The 22,726-nt window shown below is 35.1% G+C and overlaps 1 protein-coding gene across 39 annotated transcripts in view; it reads right to left on the reverse strand.

Moving 5' to 3' along the window:
• The window catches only part of ptk2ab (protein tyrosine kinase 2ab), a 135,581-nt gene that overhangs the window by 66,351 nt on the left and 46,504 nt on the right, over positions 1 to 22,726 (reverse strand). For 20 of the 39 annotated variants that reach the window (XM_087285052.1, XM_087285050.1, XM_087285051.1 and 17 more), the window contains 11 exon segments: positions 21,123 to 21,289; positions 13,565 to 13,652; positions 12,909 to 12,988; positions 12,489 to 12,551; positions 11,232 to 11,286; positions 7,416 to 7,556; positions 7,183 to 7,260; positions 7,003 to 7,101; positions 6,791 to 6,908; positions 2,829 to 2,868; positions 2,450 to 2,508 (listed from right to left, as the gene is read on the reverse strand). In XM_087285052.1, coding sequence (XP_087141178.1) covers positions 2,450 to 2,508; positions 2,829 to 2,868; positions 6,791 to 6,908; positions 7,003 to 7,101; positions 7,183 to 7,260; positions 7,416 to 7,556; positions 11,232 to 11,286; positions 12,489 to 12,551; positions 12,909 to 12,988; positions 13,565 to 13,652; positions 21,123 to 21,289 — 988 coding nt within the window. 39 annotated transcript variants of the gene reach the window in all.

A 22,726-nucleotide genomic window follows, 5' to 3' on the forward strand; every position in this document is an offset into this window, starting at 1 on the left:
ACTGCTGAAGTGAAAATATTTCTCTGTGCTTAATAAAAGACTCTTCTTTGAGAAAACAGCTTAATAATATGTATCGACACAAATTTACTGAAAAAAAAAAACACTTCTTGGGAAAACCCAAAACCTCAAATATAACAGGTGCAAGAAAAACAGTTTTAGCCTGCAGTGTCTCGCCTTAAGGAAATTTTGTTTTATATATTCACTACACAGCAATGCAGAAAAAGTCAACAGCTTTTGACAGCTCATACTGACAGTCAGTGGAGTCCCATGAGTTGCTTATAAGAGAAAGGGATGTGTGTTTTCAGTAGATAACGTCTCCAACATTTTTACCACATCATAACAGCATCAAATTCCATTGTAAGCGATTGCAGTGAGAGATCACACATACGCCTAGGTATTTTGTTTTTCTGGAGTACACAGAAATGTAGCAGTTCCCTTGAACTTGGAGGAGCAAAGCATTTAGTTTTTTTTTTTTTTTTTTTTTTTTGGGAGCTCAAATGAACTATTTGGGAGTTTAGCTAAAGCAATAAGGCTTGACAATATACAGTTGAAGTCAGAATTATTAGCCCCGCTTTGAATTTTTATTCTTTTTAAAATATTTCCCCAACAATGTTTCACAGAGCAAGGAAATTTTCACAGTATGTCTGATAATATTTTTTCCTCTAGAGAAAGTTTTAATTGTTTTGTTTCGGCTAGAATAAAGGCAGCTTTTAATTTTTAAAAAACTATTATAAGGACAAAACTATTAGCCCCTTTAAACGATATTTGATTTCAATAGTCTACAAATTGTTATTCAATAACTTGCCTATTTACCCTAACCTGCTACAGTAAGTTAACCTAATTAACCTAGTTAAGCCTTTAAATGACACTTTAAGCTGTATAGAAGTGTCTTGAAAAATATTATTGACTGTCATCATGGCAAAGATAAAACAAATCAGTTATTATAAATGATTTATTAAAACTATTATGTTTAGAAATGTGTTGAAAAAAAATCTTTTCTATGTTAAACAGAAATGGGGGGTGGATAAACCGGGGGGCTACTAATTCGGTGGGGGGTGGGGGAGGGGGGGTTAATAATTCTGACTTCAACTGATAAAATAAGTTATATATAAATAAATTACATAACTCCAAAATAATAATAAAATGTCTATCCATCTATATGCAATGTTCGCATTATGTGCATTTCCTACTTCTTTTATTATAATGTACAAAAACAAAATAGATCTATTAATCTATAAATTAAATATAGAAACGTGCATACCAAAAATAATAAAATTGCATCTTGGTAATATATATTATTTAAATGTTAGTATTTCATTTGTATGCAGTATGAAGAAGGCAGCTTCTGAATTGGGAAGCTGTTATTATTATGTTCACTGGTGTCTTGTTTGGTAATCATTATCTTGTGTTTATGTGCCCTCGGTTCCTTCAATTCATCACTGACAGTAAATAGAAAACTGATATGCACATTGGAACCACTCAAGCATTCACATTTTTGCATCTTATGGCCAACAAAATTAATTCATTATACATCATTTAGGATCATATATATCGTGAATATTCAATATCACGACCTGCTCAACACAGCAATAAGACATATTAAAACTGGACTTTACCATCCCCACCAATATCATCTGTGGATCCAATCAGCATGCAAAAGATTACAAGAGAGAGAGACAGAGAATTAGAGTGCTGCATTTAACAGATAGAAGTCAGTAGTGAAGGGAAAAAAGCAGAATGAAAAGTGCATGTCTGTTACAACATGCAATAAAATAAAGCCCCAAACCATTATTAGCAACAGAGGGAACTTAAAACATGCATCTCCGTTCTTCAACTTGCATTAAATTCACATGCACTATTATGGTGGGGACTTTCTGATGATTTCTGTTTTACACAAATAATATTTTTTATCCTCCAATTAATTTTTTTATAAAGACCTTATTTAAGATGATGCATTCAAAATTGTATACTATTTCCATTTAGCTTTTTATTTAAAAATACACTTTATTCTGCTAAGAAAGAAAAAAAATTACATACAGTATGAGAATGACCAGTATTAGCCACAATAGAGTTAATAAAATAAACTTCTCTGAATTTATAACTTACAATTGCTCAAAATCAGTCAAAATATATGAAACATTTTAGCAAATAATTTCTAACAACATCAAAACAAAATACATTTGCATTCTTTGTAGAGAACACTCAACGCTGCAAACTATATTACACATGAACAATACAGGGTTAGGGTAGAAAGGTTACAGTAATTTGCCAGCATTTGAGCAACAAAACTCATTCAAACATACATATTATTGATAAAAACAGCTCAAAATTGATTTCAAAGTCTTTTTAGAAAAACAAATCTGAGCTTAACACAGGAAATTATGTATGGATTAAGTTGTTTCTCAACAAGAATCAAGGGCACAACACAACTGTCTTGAACGAGTCCTACCTGAGATGGAAATGGCTTTGGCGCGGACTCCTTGCAACCGCTTCTCATGGTTTGCTGATCTGTGTGACAGAGGTTGAAGAAGATGAATGGTGTACATTTTCAATCAAACTTAATCACAGCGTGACCTTTTCCATAGTGATCTGTGCGGAATCCACTGAGCTGCTCTGTTCCATTAGTGTGTGTGTGTGTGTGGGGAGACATAACAGATGGGCACCACCACAGTCACCTTAATGAGAGCTGGGCTGCGGGTCACATTAGCTGAGGGTAAACTGTCAGATTCCACATGTCTGAGCCAAAGAGGCCAAAGGGTGTCAAACAGAAACTGACTGTTCCTAAAGAAAAATGGCACATAATTAAGGGTACAGTTTTAGGAACTCACTTTGGTGCTTTTGGGATTGATGGAAGTGCTCTCTCTCCTTCTGTTGACAAACATAGAGAAATAAACGTTAAAGTTAAAATGTCACCTTTCGATTTTCAATTAGATTATTTCCTTATTTGAGGTGATGTGTGCAATAGTAGCAGGGTTTACATCCTAACGTGAAGCAATTCTTTTTAAAGTGTGAATAAGGTGTTTCTATCAAGTTGTAAGAGTGGTTGATTGAAGTATTGGTAACCTATTAACCAGCGTTAGCGGTAACGCATTACAAGTAAAAAGTTACATAATATTACTTCTCGAAGTAACGAGCAAAGTAACACATTACTTGAGTTTAATTAATAGTTTAACAAATGTAATGCGAATTACTTTTATTTTAATAAATTAGCTTTTCAAAAATAAATTGCTGAAATAAAATAAACGTAGTCACGTTGAATCATGCCCTCGATGAGAGAATGTGAGAACAGCCAGAAACAAAGAAGGCAGAGCCTCACATTCCACTATGATGGAAGTATTCTCATTATTTCGAATGCATGGAAGAAGAGTACAAAAACTGGATTGTCTCAATGAACAATGATTTTACTTCACTGATAAGAAAAAGGTAGCAAACACATTGCTTTAAACTGTTATTAATCTGTAGATACGGTATACACAGCTCTGGGGTCAGCAAGCTCTCCGAAGATAACATTATCCTACATTATTATTTTTAAATTATTTTTTAAAAAGGTAAATGTGCATTGTTACAAGCATAGCTCCTTTATTTAAAATAATAATAATATAAGAAAACTCTGCAAGTTCTAAAAGAGATCAAGCCACAGCAAAGGTAAGAAAAAGTAACACAAAGTAACTCAAAAGTAATGTAACACATTACTTAGCATAAAAAGTAACAGAGTAACTCAACTTAGTTACTTTTTGGGAAACAAAGCAAGCATAATAGAGACTGTTGATTATTCATATAACTAAATTCCTTAATTTTGTCCCAACACAAATTGACTGTGTGGAACCCAATATTTTTATAGTATAGGTTAATATATTTTAATATATTTTTTCTACAAATTTAAGTGCATTGAACATAAAACAATTAAGTCGTCACAAAAAATCTTAAGAATTGTGTTGATTCAGCTCATTAAAAAAAAGTAGTTTGAACAAGCAGCAAACATCTTTTTTGAGTAGGTATAATGTTCGCTATGTCAGAGTTTATTCATAAAATGTGTTTTCATCTTCCATTCTTTGCATTAACAATTTTTTGTACTAATCCAAAACCACCTTAAGGAAGCGTAAAAACTTTTTTTGCAATTGAAGAGATTTTTCCAACACTTATTTCTCATGTGGTACTTCAGAACGTGCATTAAAACAAGGTGAAGTAAACCCAGCTAGTGAGTGCATTTACCTGGACCTTCTTAACCTGATAAAGATTAACAAGTAGACAATGCCCATCCTCATGTAAATATGTAATGTTATAAACAGCTTAAGCATAAACCAGCAGATTTTTGACACTTTTGCTGATATCACCTAGTATGTAAACGCATGAACGTGATTTCTGTTTTTACAGAAGTTTGGATGTGATATGTGAGAGGAACACTTCGTTACTGTGGATTTAAACACATCCAGACAGAGCAAAGGTTTTGCAGTAAGGGAGACTTTTTTGACAAAAAGATTTCTACAAATGTGTCCTCATCACCTCATGCAGCAAAAGCAGAAGTGCTCCAATCAAAGTGCTGCATATTGAGAGGATCATATATGAGCTTAAGTTAATTCTTCTTTATCATTTAATGATTAATTTAACATGACAACTGAGATGATAAATTAAATACTGAAAGTTAGACACAAAAAATATTTCATTTTGATGTCACTATCTGGAAACAAACAGATTTATTAATAAAGTCTTGCAAACACAATTTACTCAAAAGGCCAGATTATTGGTTTGCATGTAAAATGGGACAAAATATGATTTAAATAAATAAATTTGTGTAAATTTTCAGCACAGTGGTGTGCATTCTCAGTGACAGTTGTGGAATTCAAGAACCTGACTTGCATATTTATGTGTAAATCTAAGCTGTGACTTGACAATATGGTTATATCTGATATTTTTATTTTGTATAGTAGAAATTCTGAATACCCACTAACCTTGAAAAACTGTAGGCGAGTTATGATGGCCACCTATCCGTGCATCATTTGTTTTGTCTATTAGTAAGGTTAATTTATTTGTATTGGATTCAGCTTACTTGTTCAGCAGATTAGGAAAATGTGTTGTTTTGCGGATGGAGAAAAACACTTTACAGTGAGTTCAGCTGTTTATAATCAGTTCATGTTAGCTTAACTTAATTAAGAATATTTACTAATGCATTATTTAATTCAAATAAGTTTATGTTGAAATTTACATGAAGTTTTTTTGTAATTATTTTTTGGGAGGTTTAACCTTTAATGGATAGAACATTGTAGAGAATTGACAGAAAATCATGGGGAGTAGAGAGAGAATGGAATGATCGGCAAAGGACCTGGGGCCTCATGTATCAACGCTGCGTACGCACAAAAACTTTGCGTACGCCAGGTTTCACGCTCAGAATCGCTCACGTTTAGATTTACTAACAATGAACTGAACGTGGGAATGTGCGCAGCTTCACGGCAGCTTTCTGGCAGGCGTACGCACATTTTTTGTGCATGTCTGTTTTATTTCCATTGGCGACTCCTAGAGGCAGTTGTGTTAAATTCCTCTCTACAAAGTGTCTGAGCCTTGCAATGGCAGCTGTATGAGACGGGTTCAGCAGGTATATAAGGTTTCCATACCATATTTGACCAGCTAAACATTAAAGCACAATTTGCAGCAGTCGCCTGTTTTCCCAATGTAATCTGAGCGATCTACCGCACGCACATTGCTATAAAGACACTATCTGAAGATGAATTTGCATGCGTGAATCAGAAACATTTCCATTCAATAAATGTGCAAATAAAATATGATGCTTATTGATATGAACTTATTGATGATTCCTACTTGTCTTTCTCGTGATAAATAGTTGGCAAAATCTGATATGTAGCGGGGGAAAAAACAAGAAAGAGTTCATCAGACGCTGGATTCGAGCCGAGTTCATGCTCGAACGTATCAATTCATGATCACATGCGTCTTACAAGTAGCGCCACTGAGACTGTTAAGCGTCCTGCAACATTTTACAGATATAAACCACACTATTTCTTTTTTTTTAATGCACTCAGTGCGATGTTCAGACCCAACTGTGTTGACCGCATCAGCTAAACTCTCCCACTCTATTTTTTTCTTTTGTTGTTAATTCCGGAGAACAAACTTGCAAATAACACCGCTTTTCTCACGTCTACCTCCGAAAGCACCACCTCCATTTCACATTCTGTTCAAAGTTTCTCTTTTTGCTTGCTTTTGCCTTTGCTTTTTCGTTGGGTTTTGCCATTAGCATAGTCATTAGCATATTCATACGGGGGAGGAGGCAGGGAGGGGTTTTGTGCTCGTGCATGTTGCGCTCAGTTTCACGTTCATTCAGATGTACAAAAGAATATGCGTGAGATTCGGCGTACGCAGTGTTTCATACGTCTGAAATTTTTTCTGCGTACGCACATTTACAGCTTTGTGCGTACGCAATGTTTTAGTAAGATTTCCACGCAAGTCTTCGTACATGAGGCCCCTGGAGCTGGGAATCGAACTCAGGTCGCCGTAAGCACCTTGGTGCTAGCTATATGTTGACGCACTTAACCACTAGGCTATTGGCACCAACGACACTAAGCTGTTGCCACCGATTACATAGGTTTAGCATTAATAGCAGTGACATTTATATTACACTGAACTTTATCTGTGAAAACTGGACTGAAGCGGTTTCAATTTACTTGAACGTCCTCTATGTTGAGCTGCTTTGACACAATCTACATTGTAAAAGTGCTACAAAAAAGATGAATTAAAATTCAGCAGTTGTGTATATGTTGTGTGTGTGTGTTTGGGTTCTCACCTTTCTGTACACGGACAATAAATGATGAGGAAGTTCCACTAACAAGTCTACAGTAACCGTCAATGAGATCAGCCATGTTCTCTGCTGTGTTCAGTGTAGTAGTTGTTACTGTCAGAGGCTGAGAAAAGTACAAAAAAAACACAATGTCCAAAACTCTCCCATATTCATATACAAAAATCTAAATAACACACTAAAAAACAAGTGATTTTTACCTCAGGTGCTCCAGCCACATCTAATAGCAGCATGCCCTTCCTCTCCCGCTCCTCAAACTGGATAGTCTGCACTTGAGTGAAGTTGGCAAGGTGCGTTGGCTATACAAAAGCAGAGACACACACTTCAGAAACACTGCCTATCAGCTCATTTCTCCATCCATCAGACTGTGCAGTACTTACATTTGAGCCTTTGTCTGTCAAATAACTGATTCCCTCCTCAGGCCCGATGGCAAGCTCCACTGATATCACCCAGCTCGACTGTCACACACAACACGCAATCAATTCAAACACTTCATGGAAACACACTGTCATTTATCTTACAGCCAACAGAGGGCACTGCAGTGTAATTTAGAGTTTATCCAACAAGAGAGTTATATTACATGCAAATGTGTTCAAAACTACACTCAACTCACCCCGAGAGCACATTTAAAACACTCCTTATCAAATCTGTATATAGGCGACAGGATCTCAAAGAACTTAAGCATACACTGCTCATTGTTCAGATTGGCAAACTGCTTAAACGTCTGTTGGATCAGTTTCCGCAAGGATTTAGCCTGAAAAGATGAAACACAATGAAATAACAAATTAGGCAATTAGATACAATCTCAAAGGTGAAGTTTATTTTTTATTTATCTTAATATATACTTTCTCCTTTTAAAAATGTGTTACAGTGTCAACAATAAGCCATATTTAAATTGACTCGGGGTTCAACTAAAAACTTGTTTTCTTTTGGATTTCAGCCATTCGTTTACACCAATGATTCTCAACCGGTGGGCCTCAGCGATCCTGCAGGTGGTCCGTGAGATAGCTTAAAATTAACCTAAATATTATGCAATAATTATTTGATTTCATTATTAAATATGTCATACTAAAATGATCGAAGTAATGGCATTTCTTATTCTCTGTGATTGATATCTTTAGACTTACAGATTTATTGTTAAATACAGACATAACTGTGAATTAAACTTCCAACTAGGACCACATTTTCAGTTTTATAAAGCAAACAGTCACGCATATGTAAAGGTAACGATGATTAAAGTTATAATAACCAGTATGACTCATGTCTGCAACTCGTACTATGTCAGAGTCGCACAAGGCTCTCAACGCTTGCAAGGCTGAATGGTGTTTCAGTGGTGAACAGTTGTTCACGGTTCCTGTCAGCGAACTCCAATAATATCCAGCTGCAAACCCAACCACCTTCATATCGGTGCATTTTAACAGATTTAAGTGTTTTCACACTGTTTTATTATGTTTTGGTATATTTCTAATGGATATGAATAGTAGATCAATAGATAAATAGTTGTCAGTCCAATTGAAAGCAGCAGCGTTTTTTTTATTTTTATTTTGCCATCTCCTGTTGTCCTGTTATGTTCATTTATTAAAGAAAAGCCCCAAATACTCTGCAGTAGGAAAGAATAACAGGTTAAAAATTCTACATTCAGGAGCTTTCCATCTGTGTGTGTTTAAAAAAAAAATCTCAAAGTTTTATGGATTTCTTTCAAAGCACGATGTTTTAAAAATGAAACCATTAAAAGCAGGGTTTCACCCACTGTCAATCTGCAAAAGAGATGGAAATGCCCTTTAATCCCTTAATTGACAAAAATTTTTTTGTTTTGGACTTTGTGCATAAAAAGAGTTAATAGAAAATGGTAACACATTTCCTGAATATATACTGACATAGTAAACATTACACCGACCTGACTTATCAGCTGTCACCGTTATGCTTGCCTTGTTTACAATTGGCTACCAAGTTAACAATAATACACTAAGACACTAACAACTGGATAAGTAATTCACATTTGTTTTTTTGTTTTTTTTCCCTTTTTTATCCCTCTTGAAGTGAAAGTTAAAGGGGAAAACTATAAAAAGTTTTGTGAAAATGTTTTGTGACATCATGCGGATGTGTATTTCATGATCCTGACATACAAACACTGGCAGACTACAGGACTCTGTGTATGCAGGTGTGTTTTTCCTTTACAAAGTGGCATCACCACCTACTGGCCTGGCATGCATAACAGCATTTTTTCTTTATTTTAATGGATGTGTGACTTTTTTAACAAAGCTTTTTTTTTTTACTTTTCAAAAAAAGATATGAAGAAAACATCAGAAACATTGTAAACACAAGCAGTGCTCTGGGTTCACTCCTCTCCTATAGGAAGAAACAATGCACATTTGAGGCAGGACTATTTTATGGTTTTGCCTTGTGCACAAATTGCACACTTAGCATTATAAATATGAATTATGTTGACTTTTTTATTCCGAATTGCTCATGTTGTTATAAATATATGCAGGTATTGAAATGCAATATTTTGTCTATGCAGTCCAAAAAATGTGTTTGCTTTTTATTATTTGTGCATTAAAATGCTTGTATTTGGCTGACAAATGACAGCCCTTTTAGTACATCACAGACCATAAAAAAAGTTCTAAAAAACAAATTTCTTAATAAATATTACTAAACTGATAGTAAGGACAGTTCTTTTTTTTGCTCTGCACATCATTTTCATAGCACACTTAGAAACCAAGACAACACCAAAAACAAATGTTAAAAAATTCTTAAACAAAAAATGATCACAAGACAGAATTGTCAACAAGGAGTCTTAATTAAAATATAAAATGACAAACAGGTTTCTAACAGCCTTCATCTGTACCAGAATAAACAAGCAGTCAAATTATGCAAACACCTTTAAAAAAACATTATTCAGAGCAGTTAGTTAGCCAATTAAAATCAGCATCTACACCATAAGAAATGCAGAATATTTGCTAAAGACTCTCCAATTGAATCCCCCAAAACAGGTCACTAATTCACTCTTCTGACATGGGCTTGGGGTTTCCATGGCAACCAATGAAAAGAAGTTGATTTTTGGCTGCTGTGGGGTGGAATGTAAAACACAAAAAGGAAGAGCAAAAGCCACAAAAGATGCAGATAACACACGAACACTATACATATTATTAGTTACACTCAGCATCCAAATGCTGGCACACTGAATTGCAATTGATAGTCACAGCTCAGTTCATAATGTAATGAGTACAGGGTTTCTGCAGGTTTCACAGAGTTAAATTTAAGACTTTAGGACATTTTAAGACCATTATGAATGGAATTTTAGACCATAAAAGGTTGAAGGCTAAGGAATTTTTCAAATGGCCCAGATGGATAAGATTTTTTTTGCCCTGTCAAAAAAATATAATTTAATACATTTAATAAAACAAATATTAATTTTAAATATTGTGTAAAAGCAAGCAAGCTCTACTTGTATCTATACACTTTTGAATAACATAAACGTTCTTGAAAAGAAAAGAAAAATGAACAAATGTTTTAAAAGTTTTAAAAACTGCCAACTAAATTTATGCACAACAAGTCAGTGTCCTCAGCAGCAAATACATGGAGAACTTTTAAACAAATGTTATTGTAAGGAAAATAATTAAAGTAAATAAATTAAATAAAGTTAAAAAATTACCTTTTTGACAAAAAAATATTTAAGTTTTATTGAAAATGATTGTTGGCGATTGTATGGACTTTGGCCAGATTTGGTAGCAATACATGAAAGAAAAATTAAGACCTGTTTAAAAAGTGTAATATTTCAACACAATATTTCAGTAAATTTAAGACTTTTTAAGGTCTAAAACTTGGATTTAGAGGTTTAAGACTTTAAGACCCTGCAGAAACCCTGGGGAAAAAGGTGGGCACAATTTCTTTTTTATTTAATTATTAAATTACAAATTTACATTAAATAATATATACATGATTATAATAAACAAATAATAATAAATAATCAAGTACAAATGCATGTTAATTTACCAAATGTGTTGATGTAGAAGATGGTTTTGATGTGAACGTTTTGTTTTCTATTGTGAATTTGAATATAACTGATAGCTGCTTGATTTTAACAGTGTAAAACAGAGCCTTATTTTTGTTTCCACACAAAAAACAGGTTCAGACATCGTTCGACAGCATACCGAAGACTGAAACAGACTAGGTAGGTCAGGTGGAAAAGGAAACTGCATTTCATTAGAATGGCTCCCTTCAGTGGCTTCTTCAGAGAGAAAGAAAAAGAGAAAACAGAACTGGGCCAGCGCATCTCAAGGGGAGTGAGACCATAAGAGGAAGCCAGGCAGGTAATAACATTGATTCTGCCCAAACAATAGCATTTTCTCACATCCAATAAATCAAGACAACTATCGTTTTGAGGAAGTCATGGCAGGAGCATCAAAAAAAAAAAACATCTTATTACCTTCACTGAGTCTAATAAACTCTTTGGAAAGAATCTCCGCAGACCAACGTCCTTCCTGCAGGGAGAGAATACAAACAGACATCAGCCTTTAAAAGGAAGCAAAATAGCAGACAAGAAATAAGAAAGCAACTGGTTTTGGGCGGTAGCACTGGCAGAAGACCCTGCACCACTGTAGGAGATACGCAAAGATCAATTATACTCCACTAAAAATAGATCAGACAGGTTTCAGAGGGCCAAGCAACACGGACTAGTTATTCTGACCCATATACAGTACACACAATCTGGCGCAAAAAGAGAGGGAGAGGAATCCTCTGATGGTTCAAAGACCTACAGTACTCCTTTTAGTCAACTGTGAGCTTGGAATGAAGTACACTAGCAGCATTACATCATGAGTGAAGATCGTTATACGGCACACTGCAGTAATATGAGAATGAGAACACATGCAAATTTAACTGACAACATAAAGACTGGAAGCATCGCAAAACGTGAGAAGTAAAACAAACAGTTCATCCAAAACTGAAAATTCTGTCATCATTTACTCAGCCTTCACTTCCCACAAATCAGTTTCTGTTCAACACAAAAATGTTAATTTAAAAAAACCATCGACTTTCATTCCATTCTATGGAAGACAATGGTTTCTAGTTTCTAACATCCTTCTTTTGTGTTACACAGAAAAAAAAAGAGATTCATAAAGGTTTGGAGCCACCTAACCTTTGGAGGCATTTTTTTTGTCAGACAGCTCACTGGTCAGGTATACATCCACGCTAAAGTATCAAGTCGAAAGTCATCATAGCTTGCATAGAATAGACCCAGCTCCCAAAACAACTTTGAGATTAGATTAACCACAATATTTTCTTTTTATCGCGCGATAAGAGTCTCGCGTTAACGCTGCATGTTAACGCCGATAACAGCCCACCACTAAATATAATATATGTCAAAACAGAGAATAAATATGCATGTTGGCATTAGTATCAAAAGCAAAATTAAATAGAATATAAAATAAAAAAAAAAGTTTTAGGGGACAAGAGCGTATTCATCTAAGCATCATTTTATGCGGTGTGTCTGGATGTTCTTCAAGTATTATTCCAACGACAAATAAGATTCCAAAACAGAGTATATCAATGCTACAAGACAAGCAAGAATTTGCTGGCTGCTGTTCACTTAACAACCACCAATGTTACTAATAACACTTTCTGAATTATACAAACAGGCACTTTAACGTTCTTAAAAATATCTGAAGAAAGCTAAAGTACTTACTCTAATAATTCATAATTTGATTTCTTATCCAGGGCATTACCAGGCATGTCCCTGAAAAACCTCCTGAAACAGAGAAGAAAGTAGTTTATGTGAAATTGGTCAGTAATTGTTAAAAGTCATGGGATAACATATCTACACTACCATTCATTAAACTGAGAGAATATGGCTCAACAGAAATTTCTCTAATACATATTTCTTTTTCTTTTAAAAGAATACAGTAATAAATCAAACTTTTATTACAATAATCAAGAATCATTTATTCAGTCTTCACATCATAATTCTAATATGATGATTAGGTGCTTTAAAAATTCTTACTTAAATCAATGATGGAAACAGTTTAAAACAATGCTTCATATTTTTTGTGACATGTAAAAAAATGGTGAATTACTGACCCCCAAACGTACAACACACATACTGTACCTGATTTCAAGGCAGCCTAGTTTAAGTGCTATGTCTTGATCAACTTGATCTGCAATCTCCATCATATAATCGCTTTTCACCTGGACACACAGAGAAATATTAGACCACCAGACCATACAGGGGAAAAAATAATGGTATTTATTTATTATTTCACTCCTCCTCTAGAACAAACTGATTTAGAATTTGTTCTTTGTTTATACTGCCAAAACATTATAAAATCTGATAACTCTGATGCTGCAGTACTTTCTCATTTGCTTGACTTTTATAAGAATCACCCCATAAGGGCTGAGTGGAACCGATTTGTGGGACTATAATATGATGAATCTGAGACATCTAAAAGGATTAGTCACCTGTTGGTTAAGCATTTTACAATTATGATTGAAAGCATATAGTTTGATCTTTGTAACATGGCAGGAATCAAACCACAGACCTTGAGCTTTAAAGATTAAACCACTTGTAAATCACAGATTAGGTAAAACTCAAAAAACAAAATTAATATGTGTGTGCGTGTGTGAAATATGACTGTGTGCTCTTGACAGGTTTCATGCATGTGGTGTTGGCAGAGAGGAAATACAGTAATGGGCCCATCAATACAGGCAGACATTAGCAGAGGTTTGGCAGCTGAACACAGGCAGCCAGATTAAACTATCCATCACCTGATGATAAAAGTAGTTGAGAGTTGGCTGGTCCTCAGTAAACTGGTTTAAAAATCCTTTAGGTAAGTATCGAATCCGTAGCTCATATCTGGAGAGAGAAGAGACAGGGGGAAAAAAATACAATTAATGATCCAATGGCAAAACACAGACATGCCGGCAACACCTCTGTACAGGAATATGATTGGCTGCTGTGACACATCCTGACCAATCACAACAGATGATTTAGCAAATCAAAACATTGACTGTATTGTTGGTTGGCTAAACACTTTCATTGTGTATCCTGAATATTCTTGACCTTTTTAATGTTTAAGGCCACACTAGTGTCTACCAACAAAAAAATGTTGGAAAGGACAAGCCAGTAAGAAAGGGAACATATTCTATCCAGGGAATATGCAGGAATCCTAAAGGTAATTCCAATACCTTTTATAAGACTTTTTAAAGACCATTTCAGAATATTTTAAGACCTCATCGTCACTTCAAGTTCTAATCAGTATCAAACCTTTAACTTAATAAACAGTTAAATAAATCAACATAGCACAACCACGCAACAGAACTCAGATAAGCTTGGAAGAAACAAATCTTGAAAGAATAAGTTACGTGGTTGTTTTCAGCGACAGGCTTCAGCCACTTTTTAAACTCGTCTTTCTCCAACCAGGAGTACGCAAACTTACATTTTCCCATTTGCCATCTGTTTCGCTCAATGGTTTCGCTACATTTTGAGAGGGTCACATCACCTTCCCACGTTTGTCGCAAATTACTTGGCCAGACGCGCCCCTGAGGAAAATAAATATATTTATGCTTTTTTGGAGTTAAATACTTTGGAGTCTGGACAACGCTTGAACAAAATTTAAGACCTTGGAAAATGGGATTAAAACTTTTGAATACCTTTTAAGAGGCTTAATTTTCACATAATTGATTTATCAATTTTTAAAACTTTTTAAGGGCTCGCAGAGACCCTGTATATTACTAACTCTTTTTGGCTGGAGCACGCCAAGCCAATGCTCAGCCATTGGGTCACTTAGTCGGTTAGCATCGATGTGGCTAGTTGCTTTCACACGTCTCCTCTCATCAGGTTAACGTCGGAGCTCATTGGTCTGAATTATCATAATCGCATGTCGAATTGCCGTCGACTGAAGAGAGGGCTCTGATTGGTTATTAACGATTCAGAGCACCAGTGTGACATAGTGAAGTGTTGTAGCAAGTAAACGATTAAAGTCCAGATGGAACACAAAGAGGCTGGCTGTAATTTTGCTACATTTCTCAAATATTTGCTAACGATATTGATTATTGGATTATCAGACATTTTTGCGAAGCGAATCCCTCTATGGCAGGTAACAATTACTGTGATAATTGTACTAAACGCTGCTTTGTTTACGTTTTGCAAGCGAATGTTCGAAGTTCTGCTCTCCCGTTCTCAACAGACTACTAACAGACAGAGATAACAGACTTCTTTAAAAGTCAGAAAAAAGGGGCTGGACTGCTTTACTAATGAGGGTCAGCTCATCACAATTTCTGGAGAAAATTTTTACCACAAGTGCTCTAAAATAGTCTAAAATTCAACAAAGGTGAAGGATAAAGGTGTAAATATAAGGCTTTAATCTCCTAATGATCATTTTTGACATCCTGGCTGCACGAGATTAGCTTGTTTTGTTGTTTCTGGAGTGTGAGAATACTGCCCACTTCTGGAAAGCAGCAACTTATTTGCATTTAAAGAGACAGATAAAAACTGTGTATTTTTGTTCAGACCCAAATAGGGTCAAAATTGACAAGCTATAATAAATGATTTCTGGGAAATTTTGAGCTGAAACTTCACAGACACATTCTGGGAACATCAGAGATTTATTTGACATAAAAAAGACATTTGTCGCCCGTTAACAGCAGTGGTGGTTCATATTATAGAGCTGTTCCATACCGATCTTCCCTTTCATATGTGACTGATTAGAGATGCCGGTGAGACTCGATCTTCTAAAGTCTGCCAGACAACACAATTAGAGTGTTATCAGTGGCTGCTCCCAGCATCTGTCTGTCTGCGAGGTAAAAATCACAGCCCGTTCTCTCACAGCTGGCTCACTGTCTGTTCTCAATTACGACAAATTAGTTTCACACATCTCTCTACCTGAGCACGAGGCAGAAAACTGTGGCACCTGTCTAACATTCAAAACACTGTTGTCTAAATTGGCTGGGGATGATGTACATAAAACCTGCTGCCATCTGCCTCAGACAATGATGCACAAAACATGAAGACAAACAGAGTTTTAAGTAGCTTTGTAATGCGTTGTGGAGAAAAAGACTGCATTATGCTTAAGCTTAGGCTGTCACTTTGTTTCAAAATAGACATCTGACTTGATTATTGAGTTCTTGTAAGCAGCATGAGCCTAAAATGGCTTTTATAACTTAATTGTTGAAGTTTTTAAATTTGGGTCCAGAAAGAAAAAAGAAGTCAATCCAATCTTTGTTTATACTTTTCCTCTTTTGCACTTCACGAAAATGACTATTCTGATTTTTGCTGAAAATTAAATAATCAAAATATTTTTGTTTTTTTTACTTAAATTTCAAAAGTTGATATACTCAGTGCTTCCCACAAGTTTAAAACATACTTGTGGTGGTAGTCGGATTGAAACACACCATTTACCCGGTTAACTACTGTACAGTATTTGTGAAAAACAAAAAAATTTACTTTAACAATCATTTTATTTATTATGACACTGTTTTACACTAATTCATTTCAATAAGGTTAAATTGAAATAAGACTTAAAATAAAAAAAGAAATACACTATTTCTGTTACTTTTATGCTATACAGGAGCCATGTGCACACACAGACAATCAAATCTGCTTCTCTCTTTCAAGTTCAAAGCAAACTTGAATGCTAAAGCATTTATTAATTTATTTATATATACATACACACACACACACATATATATATATATATATATATATATATATATATATATATATATATATATTATTTATATATATATATATATATATATATATATATATATATATATATATATATATATATATATATATATATAAATGATTCCTAACAGCAAATCTAAACAATCCATAGTGGCAATTTTGCACATGGCGCGTCTCAATAAAACCATAAACTGTTTCCTCGCAGTCATTTGAATGGTGTATATGCACACAGACTTTTAAATTCAGTCAGCCAGCCCCAAGGCTTCCTGTTAATTGTGATCCTATACACACAAAAAAAAAAAAAAAAAAAAAAATTGCTGCATTTAAGATCTGATTTCTTTAAAAAACAGCAATCTACACTGCCTGGCTGAGGCACGATATAAAGCACTGCATTAAATTAGAGTTTTCTGCGCTATGTCTTTAAAACATAAAAATTAAGTATTCTCAATGGAACTTTTGCTTTAGCCTGCTGCTAATGACGGCGCCTCCGTCTTTTGTCAATTTTTACGTGAAAATAGATGCTTATAATTATTTAACTCAATGTATTGTGATTCCATAACAACATCAATGCTGTAAAGGTAATCTTATGAAAGTGAAAATAGTCACATAAAGCTGTCACTGAAAGTTCATTATTGGCTGAAAAACACTAGCTGTGCATTTGGCCCATTGTCGCATGGATTGAGTCATCAAATTCAGAGCTCCTATTGGTTCTTGGATCGACGCTCATTGCAGCTGCCAGAACTTCATCGAAGGAAAAATCTGATCGCAACGGGGATTAGGCGGCTATCAGTGAACACGTCAAACCAACAATCAAAGACCACAGATTTTAGCATAGGATTTTAGGAATCTTTCAGATGACAAAATCGTAGCTGAAATCTCACAGCGTGAACAGGGTTTTAGAGAATAAACTAAGGATGCTGCATATAATTCTTTAAATGCGTCTCTTAAACCATTGAGAAATAAGAAAATAAAAGAGATTTGCAGTAATTACTGCTCGATTCATTTAACCTAACAAATGTAATGCTTAGAAAATCCCTTGCCTCTTGCGATCTGTTTTTTGCCCATTCGCTCTTGTCATCATGATTTCTGGGCTTTTTTAACTAAATTGCCAGTGTCTCGGAGCTGCTATGAATATGTGGGAGACTTGCGGAGCTTCCAGGAGAGATCATTCAGTTGAACACTAGATAGGGGCGATCACATAGCATGCTTCACAGCAGCTCAAAACACTGGATATACAAAGGTTGCACTTCCAACAAAGACACCATCACTCGCATGAGTCACCAAAAGTAAGTATAATGTGGTCACACCACATCTGTATGTATTTTAGCTGCTGTGTTGGGAGCGTAGTGATCGCTCACGCCCAACACACATCATTTACCCCAAGTGTTGTAGCTTGTAACCTGGATATATAACCCGGGTGCGCACTTGTGTCGTCCTCTGCTTGTCAACTCATAACACTTGCGATCTGTTCAGGAGATCGGCCAGATTAGTGAGTACCAATCAAGTCATTAACCGTGATTATTGGACAATACCGATCTCTGGTCGACCACTAGGAGCATTCTTATCAGCTACATCTGATTGTGTAAAACAGATGCACAAACATTCTTCTAGCACAGACACCCAACAATACAAAATTAAAACCATTACAAAACTAGACAGAGTTTGGATTTCAGTTTTAAATCCCTTTATTAAAGCAGACTTTAGGCTGTGCTGAATAATAACATTATTCCATTTGGGAAATACGATCACAGACAATGAAAAGCAAAAGTCAGCCTGCAGTCAAATCATATGCAGTTCTGCAGAAACTGAAGAGGAGGAATTTAACCTGCTGATCTGCCTTTGCAGAGGGTAAAATGTCTTGCTTTAAAGCAAATGTTGCATGTGTTATCAGAGCTCTGTTTTCCATTATGAAGACATGCCGGAGGGCACACAGAATCAAGCTCATCCTTTGAACCACGTACTTCCCCGTAAATGCATAAAAAGCCTATTCATTCATAATGAACGGTTGAGTCAAAAAAGGATGAGTGAAACAAGCCTCGGGCTCCATGAGCGGAATATAAACAATAGAGCAATTAAGCAAGGACTGCTTTATTTAGCTTCATTAAGATAAAACTCACTAAGCCACGTTCATTCTAAAGCTCCGCCCACTTGGTGAGCCCCATTAAGATGCAGAACTGTTCGCCCCCATTACATGAATTATTCATAAGCTATTATATCATCCTTCTATCATCTGAAGATGAACATCATATTCACTCATAATCATCCTTTAGAGCAGACCGATGTGCAGTGTCATCATCATAAAGCATGCATGGGCCAGATAGAACAAGACATATAGTGCTGTGTGTTGGATGTAGATGCTTTGGAACAGGAATCGGATTTTATGCATTACACAGGACAAGATTTACATAACTTAGCAGCTTTCTGAATGGTCTTTGGCCAATATTTCATTCAGTAGACCTAAAGCTGACAGAAGGGAGTACCAGACCAAAAACAGAAAACGTCAAACACAATATTGTGCCACGGCATCACAGTGGTCACAGATGTCAAGATGCGTATTTCAGACACAGGAGAGGTTTGTTGATTGAAATACAGACAGAAACAAACAATATGGAACAAGTACGGAACACTAAAATAAACCCCCAGAGCAGCCAAAATCTTTTACGTTTGAGATTACATTGAACATTTGAACTGATTTTTCAATTTTAAAAACAATCTATCTATATTAGATATAGAAAATATTAACTTGGGATCAGTGCTGGATACTTAAAAAAAAGTAATAAACAAAAAAATACTAATTACTATTTGAAGCAGATTGTAATTTGTTTACATTCCTAGTTACAACATGTAAAAAGTAATCAGACTGCTAATTACTTTACTTTAAAGTTACCTAGAAAACCTAAAAAGTAGGGTTGTAACGATACTGAATTTGTAAAACAATCTGGACTTAAATTTTAAAAACGTCCATTCCTCGTTCACATACAAGCATATTCTTAAACACTGCTGATTTGCCATTGTGTTCATGTGCTCAACAGAAATGTCTGTGATTGGCCGTGAATCTGTGTTTGCATTCGAATAACAACGGTGATCCGATGACCTTCACGGCCAATCACAGTAATTTCTGTTAAGCATGTGAACACATTGTCAAATCAGTGGTGTTTAAGAACTAGCTCAGCGGCGCTTAAATGTTGGCAGGAAATGGACGTTTTTAAAATTCGGTACCAACTGGTACTGAAATTCAGTATTGTGACAATACTACTACAAACAAAAAATTAACTAATTAATTAGTTCTTTCATTACTTTAATATCGACCCTAGCTAGACCTCTGCGATAAATTAAAAATAAATAGCATTCACATTTCAAACATTAAGATTCGCTAAATCGCACGAGGCTGCGATACGAAATATTTATGTATTATTTAATTTTTCACGTGTTTGATAGTCTTAATAGCCAACTGAGTAAGCAAGCACACTTTCGTGCTGCCCAATCAGAATTGCGCAACCGAACTATGCAGAACACCCACAGTAAAAAACTAAAAAACAAACATGAAACAGGAAACAGGACATCAGTAACATGGGAATATTTTGGTTTCATTCACAGACACCAAACAGTAGTAAAGTAAATTTTAAGAGCTGTCGCAGAATTGTTGCTATGACTTACAGATTCTTGACCTGAAGCTTAACTACAAAATTACATCGCTATATCTGTCAAAAGAACAAAAAATAAATAAAATAAATAAATAAATAAAAATATATATTTTTAAAATCGCAGTTAGATATTTTCTCTAAATCGCACAGCCCTAATCCTAGCTAAACATGAGCATAAAAGGCTATAAAAGTAGTTGGCTGGTTAATATGCATAAAGCATGATACCTTTCTTATTAACATTGTAATTATTATAAATCTTATTTACATTATTTAAAGGGCATCTAGTTTACTATAAACATAAACTGACTAGCCATACAGCATAAATATACGGAAAGACTAAGCTAAACTTTATTTTTCTTCCAACCAATGAATACAGTTTAGATGTGGAGCAAAATCATTTTTTGAGCTTCCCAAAATAGAAAGTGGCTGTGGGGAAAAGAGCTAATGCATTGACTATTTGCAATTTTCACCATCACAGCAAAGTAGTTTCAATCAAATGGAGACGCTCTAAGGGTCTGCCAGAAAAAAAGGTGTGTCTATATTTTACATTTTATAATTAAATAAGATTGAATTAAAATATATTAGCAAAAAACTTCTATTGAACAAAAAAACCCCAAAACATTCATTTTCAAATGCTTTCTTTGCTCATATTTACCATGGGTGCAAATAATTGCAAAAATTGAATTTTACGCATTTTATAATGTTACATTTCTATCTCGCAAATCCCAATTCTAACTTTCAGAACTGTGAGAGAATGGTGATAATTAATGAGATTACTTTCTTTATCTATTTTATTATCCAATTGCAGAGGTGAGCGTTTATAAAATAAAAAAAACCAGATCTGCCCTGAACTATTATCAGAGTAAAACAGCAACAGATCACATGCTCTCAACATAGCACCAACTAAAAAGGGAAACAGGTCAAAGGGCATGTTTCCTGAGCTTCAACAATGCTTTTATGCTTCTGTAATCGGCACAGTAAAACAGTGACTCACCTCCAGTCGTCCTGTGGATGGCTGTGCTCGTACCTCTCCCTCACATGAGAAACGCCCATGTCTGGATGAAGCCAATGAATTTCTCCTGTTCTCAGATGACTCAAGCGCAGACCGAAGCAGGACACGCACCTCACCTTATGGATGTCTAAAATCTTCTGTATAATGCCCTGAAAACACAAATATACGAGTGACAACATGTACAGTATGACTCTATAAAGTAAGAGCACAGTAAATTCGAAGCCAGATGAGTTTCATTTGAATCCTTCTGTGTTAAATGTGTACTGTAATGGGTCAGTAAGTTCAAATAAATGTAAGAGAGGGAAATGGAGTCTCCCGAAGCATAATATATGATGTCTAACAAGACGGAAAAACTGTTATTTAATTTATTATGCAAATTGCAAAATGCATGAGCCAGGAGGGAAGAACTGATGAACTGTGAGTCACATGATGAGTTTTGATGAATTACACATTATGGACGTTATCTTTTCTATTTCCTTACAGATATCATTGACTCCTAGTATTAAAAAACAAATATAATTTTAGAGATTAATCAAATAGCTTTATCAGGCTAAAATCTCCGGCATGAACTGTGACAGTTTTTATTTGAGATGTCAGCAGCAATATATTACATTAATGAAATTGGTGTGTGCTCTTGTGGCAGTGGCGTGTTTAGCCTGGGACAGGTTTGGATGAAGTTCAGACCAGATCTGATAAGAGGAAAAAAAAAAAGTGTCTGATGTAAACCTGTGTAAAACCGCAGAAAACTGGGACGACGCTGGCTGTGTGAGGGATGAAAGCAGGACAATGCGCTTTGAAGTCGCATGGCTATTTGGCTTCAAAAACCAACCTCATTAAATAATTTAGAGACGCATCGCTATTGTCTGAGGGGGTTTTACCACTAGTGTTTCCAGGCCATCGCAAGCTGTAGTCTGAATAATGCTGAAAAGCCTGGAGCACAGAGGAAATATGCTCTTTAGTCCTCAGAAATGCTACATGCAATCAGTTACATGGTTTTCAATTAGCCTGAAGTCAGCTAGTCAGCTGTCAATATGTTATTCCCTACACATTGCATTGAAAAATCGGTCTTGGATTAATGTAACTGATGTATGCAGCCTAACCCAAAAATTGGGTTGCACTTTTACAATTTGAACACATTGCTTGCTTTGAGTGAATGCACAAAGCAGACAGAGCTACTTTGTCATTATAAGTAAGACTACATTACTTTCTGAATGCAAGTCATGTCGCACGTTTATGCTTGTAAATGTGTGCTTTTAATTAGGGAAACCAGGAAACATTATTTCTTGATAAAAGTATTAATTTGACATTCACACTAATGCAGATTTTTATTAGCATATTAATATCAATATGAAGGCTAATATCAATACACCTTTATGAATTGTAAATAGTTTGACATCTATAATTATTGCTTATCATAGCATAATTGAAAACATCAACAACTCTTAATCCTTTAAAATCTGATATATAACCACAGTAAAGATATTTTTGAAGTTGCTATAGAATGCATTGGTAGAATATGTTAAACTGCTTTCTGACAGCTAAATAGAATGTAAATATTCTTTATAGGTCTATTACCAACCAAAACC

Source organism: Danio rerio, chromosome 16 (genome assembly GCF_052040795.2).
Source record: "Danio rerio strain M-AB ecotype USA chromosome 16, GRCz13ab, whole genome shotgun sequence".
Lineage (NCBI taxonomy): Eukaryota > Metazoa > Chordata > Actinopteri > Cypriniformes > Danionidae > Danio > Danio rerio.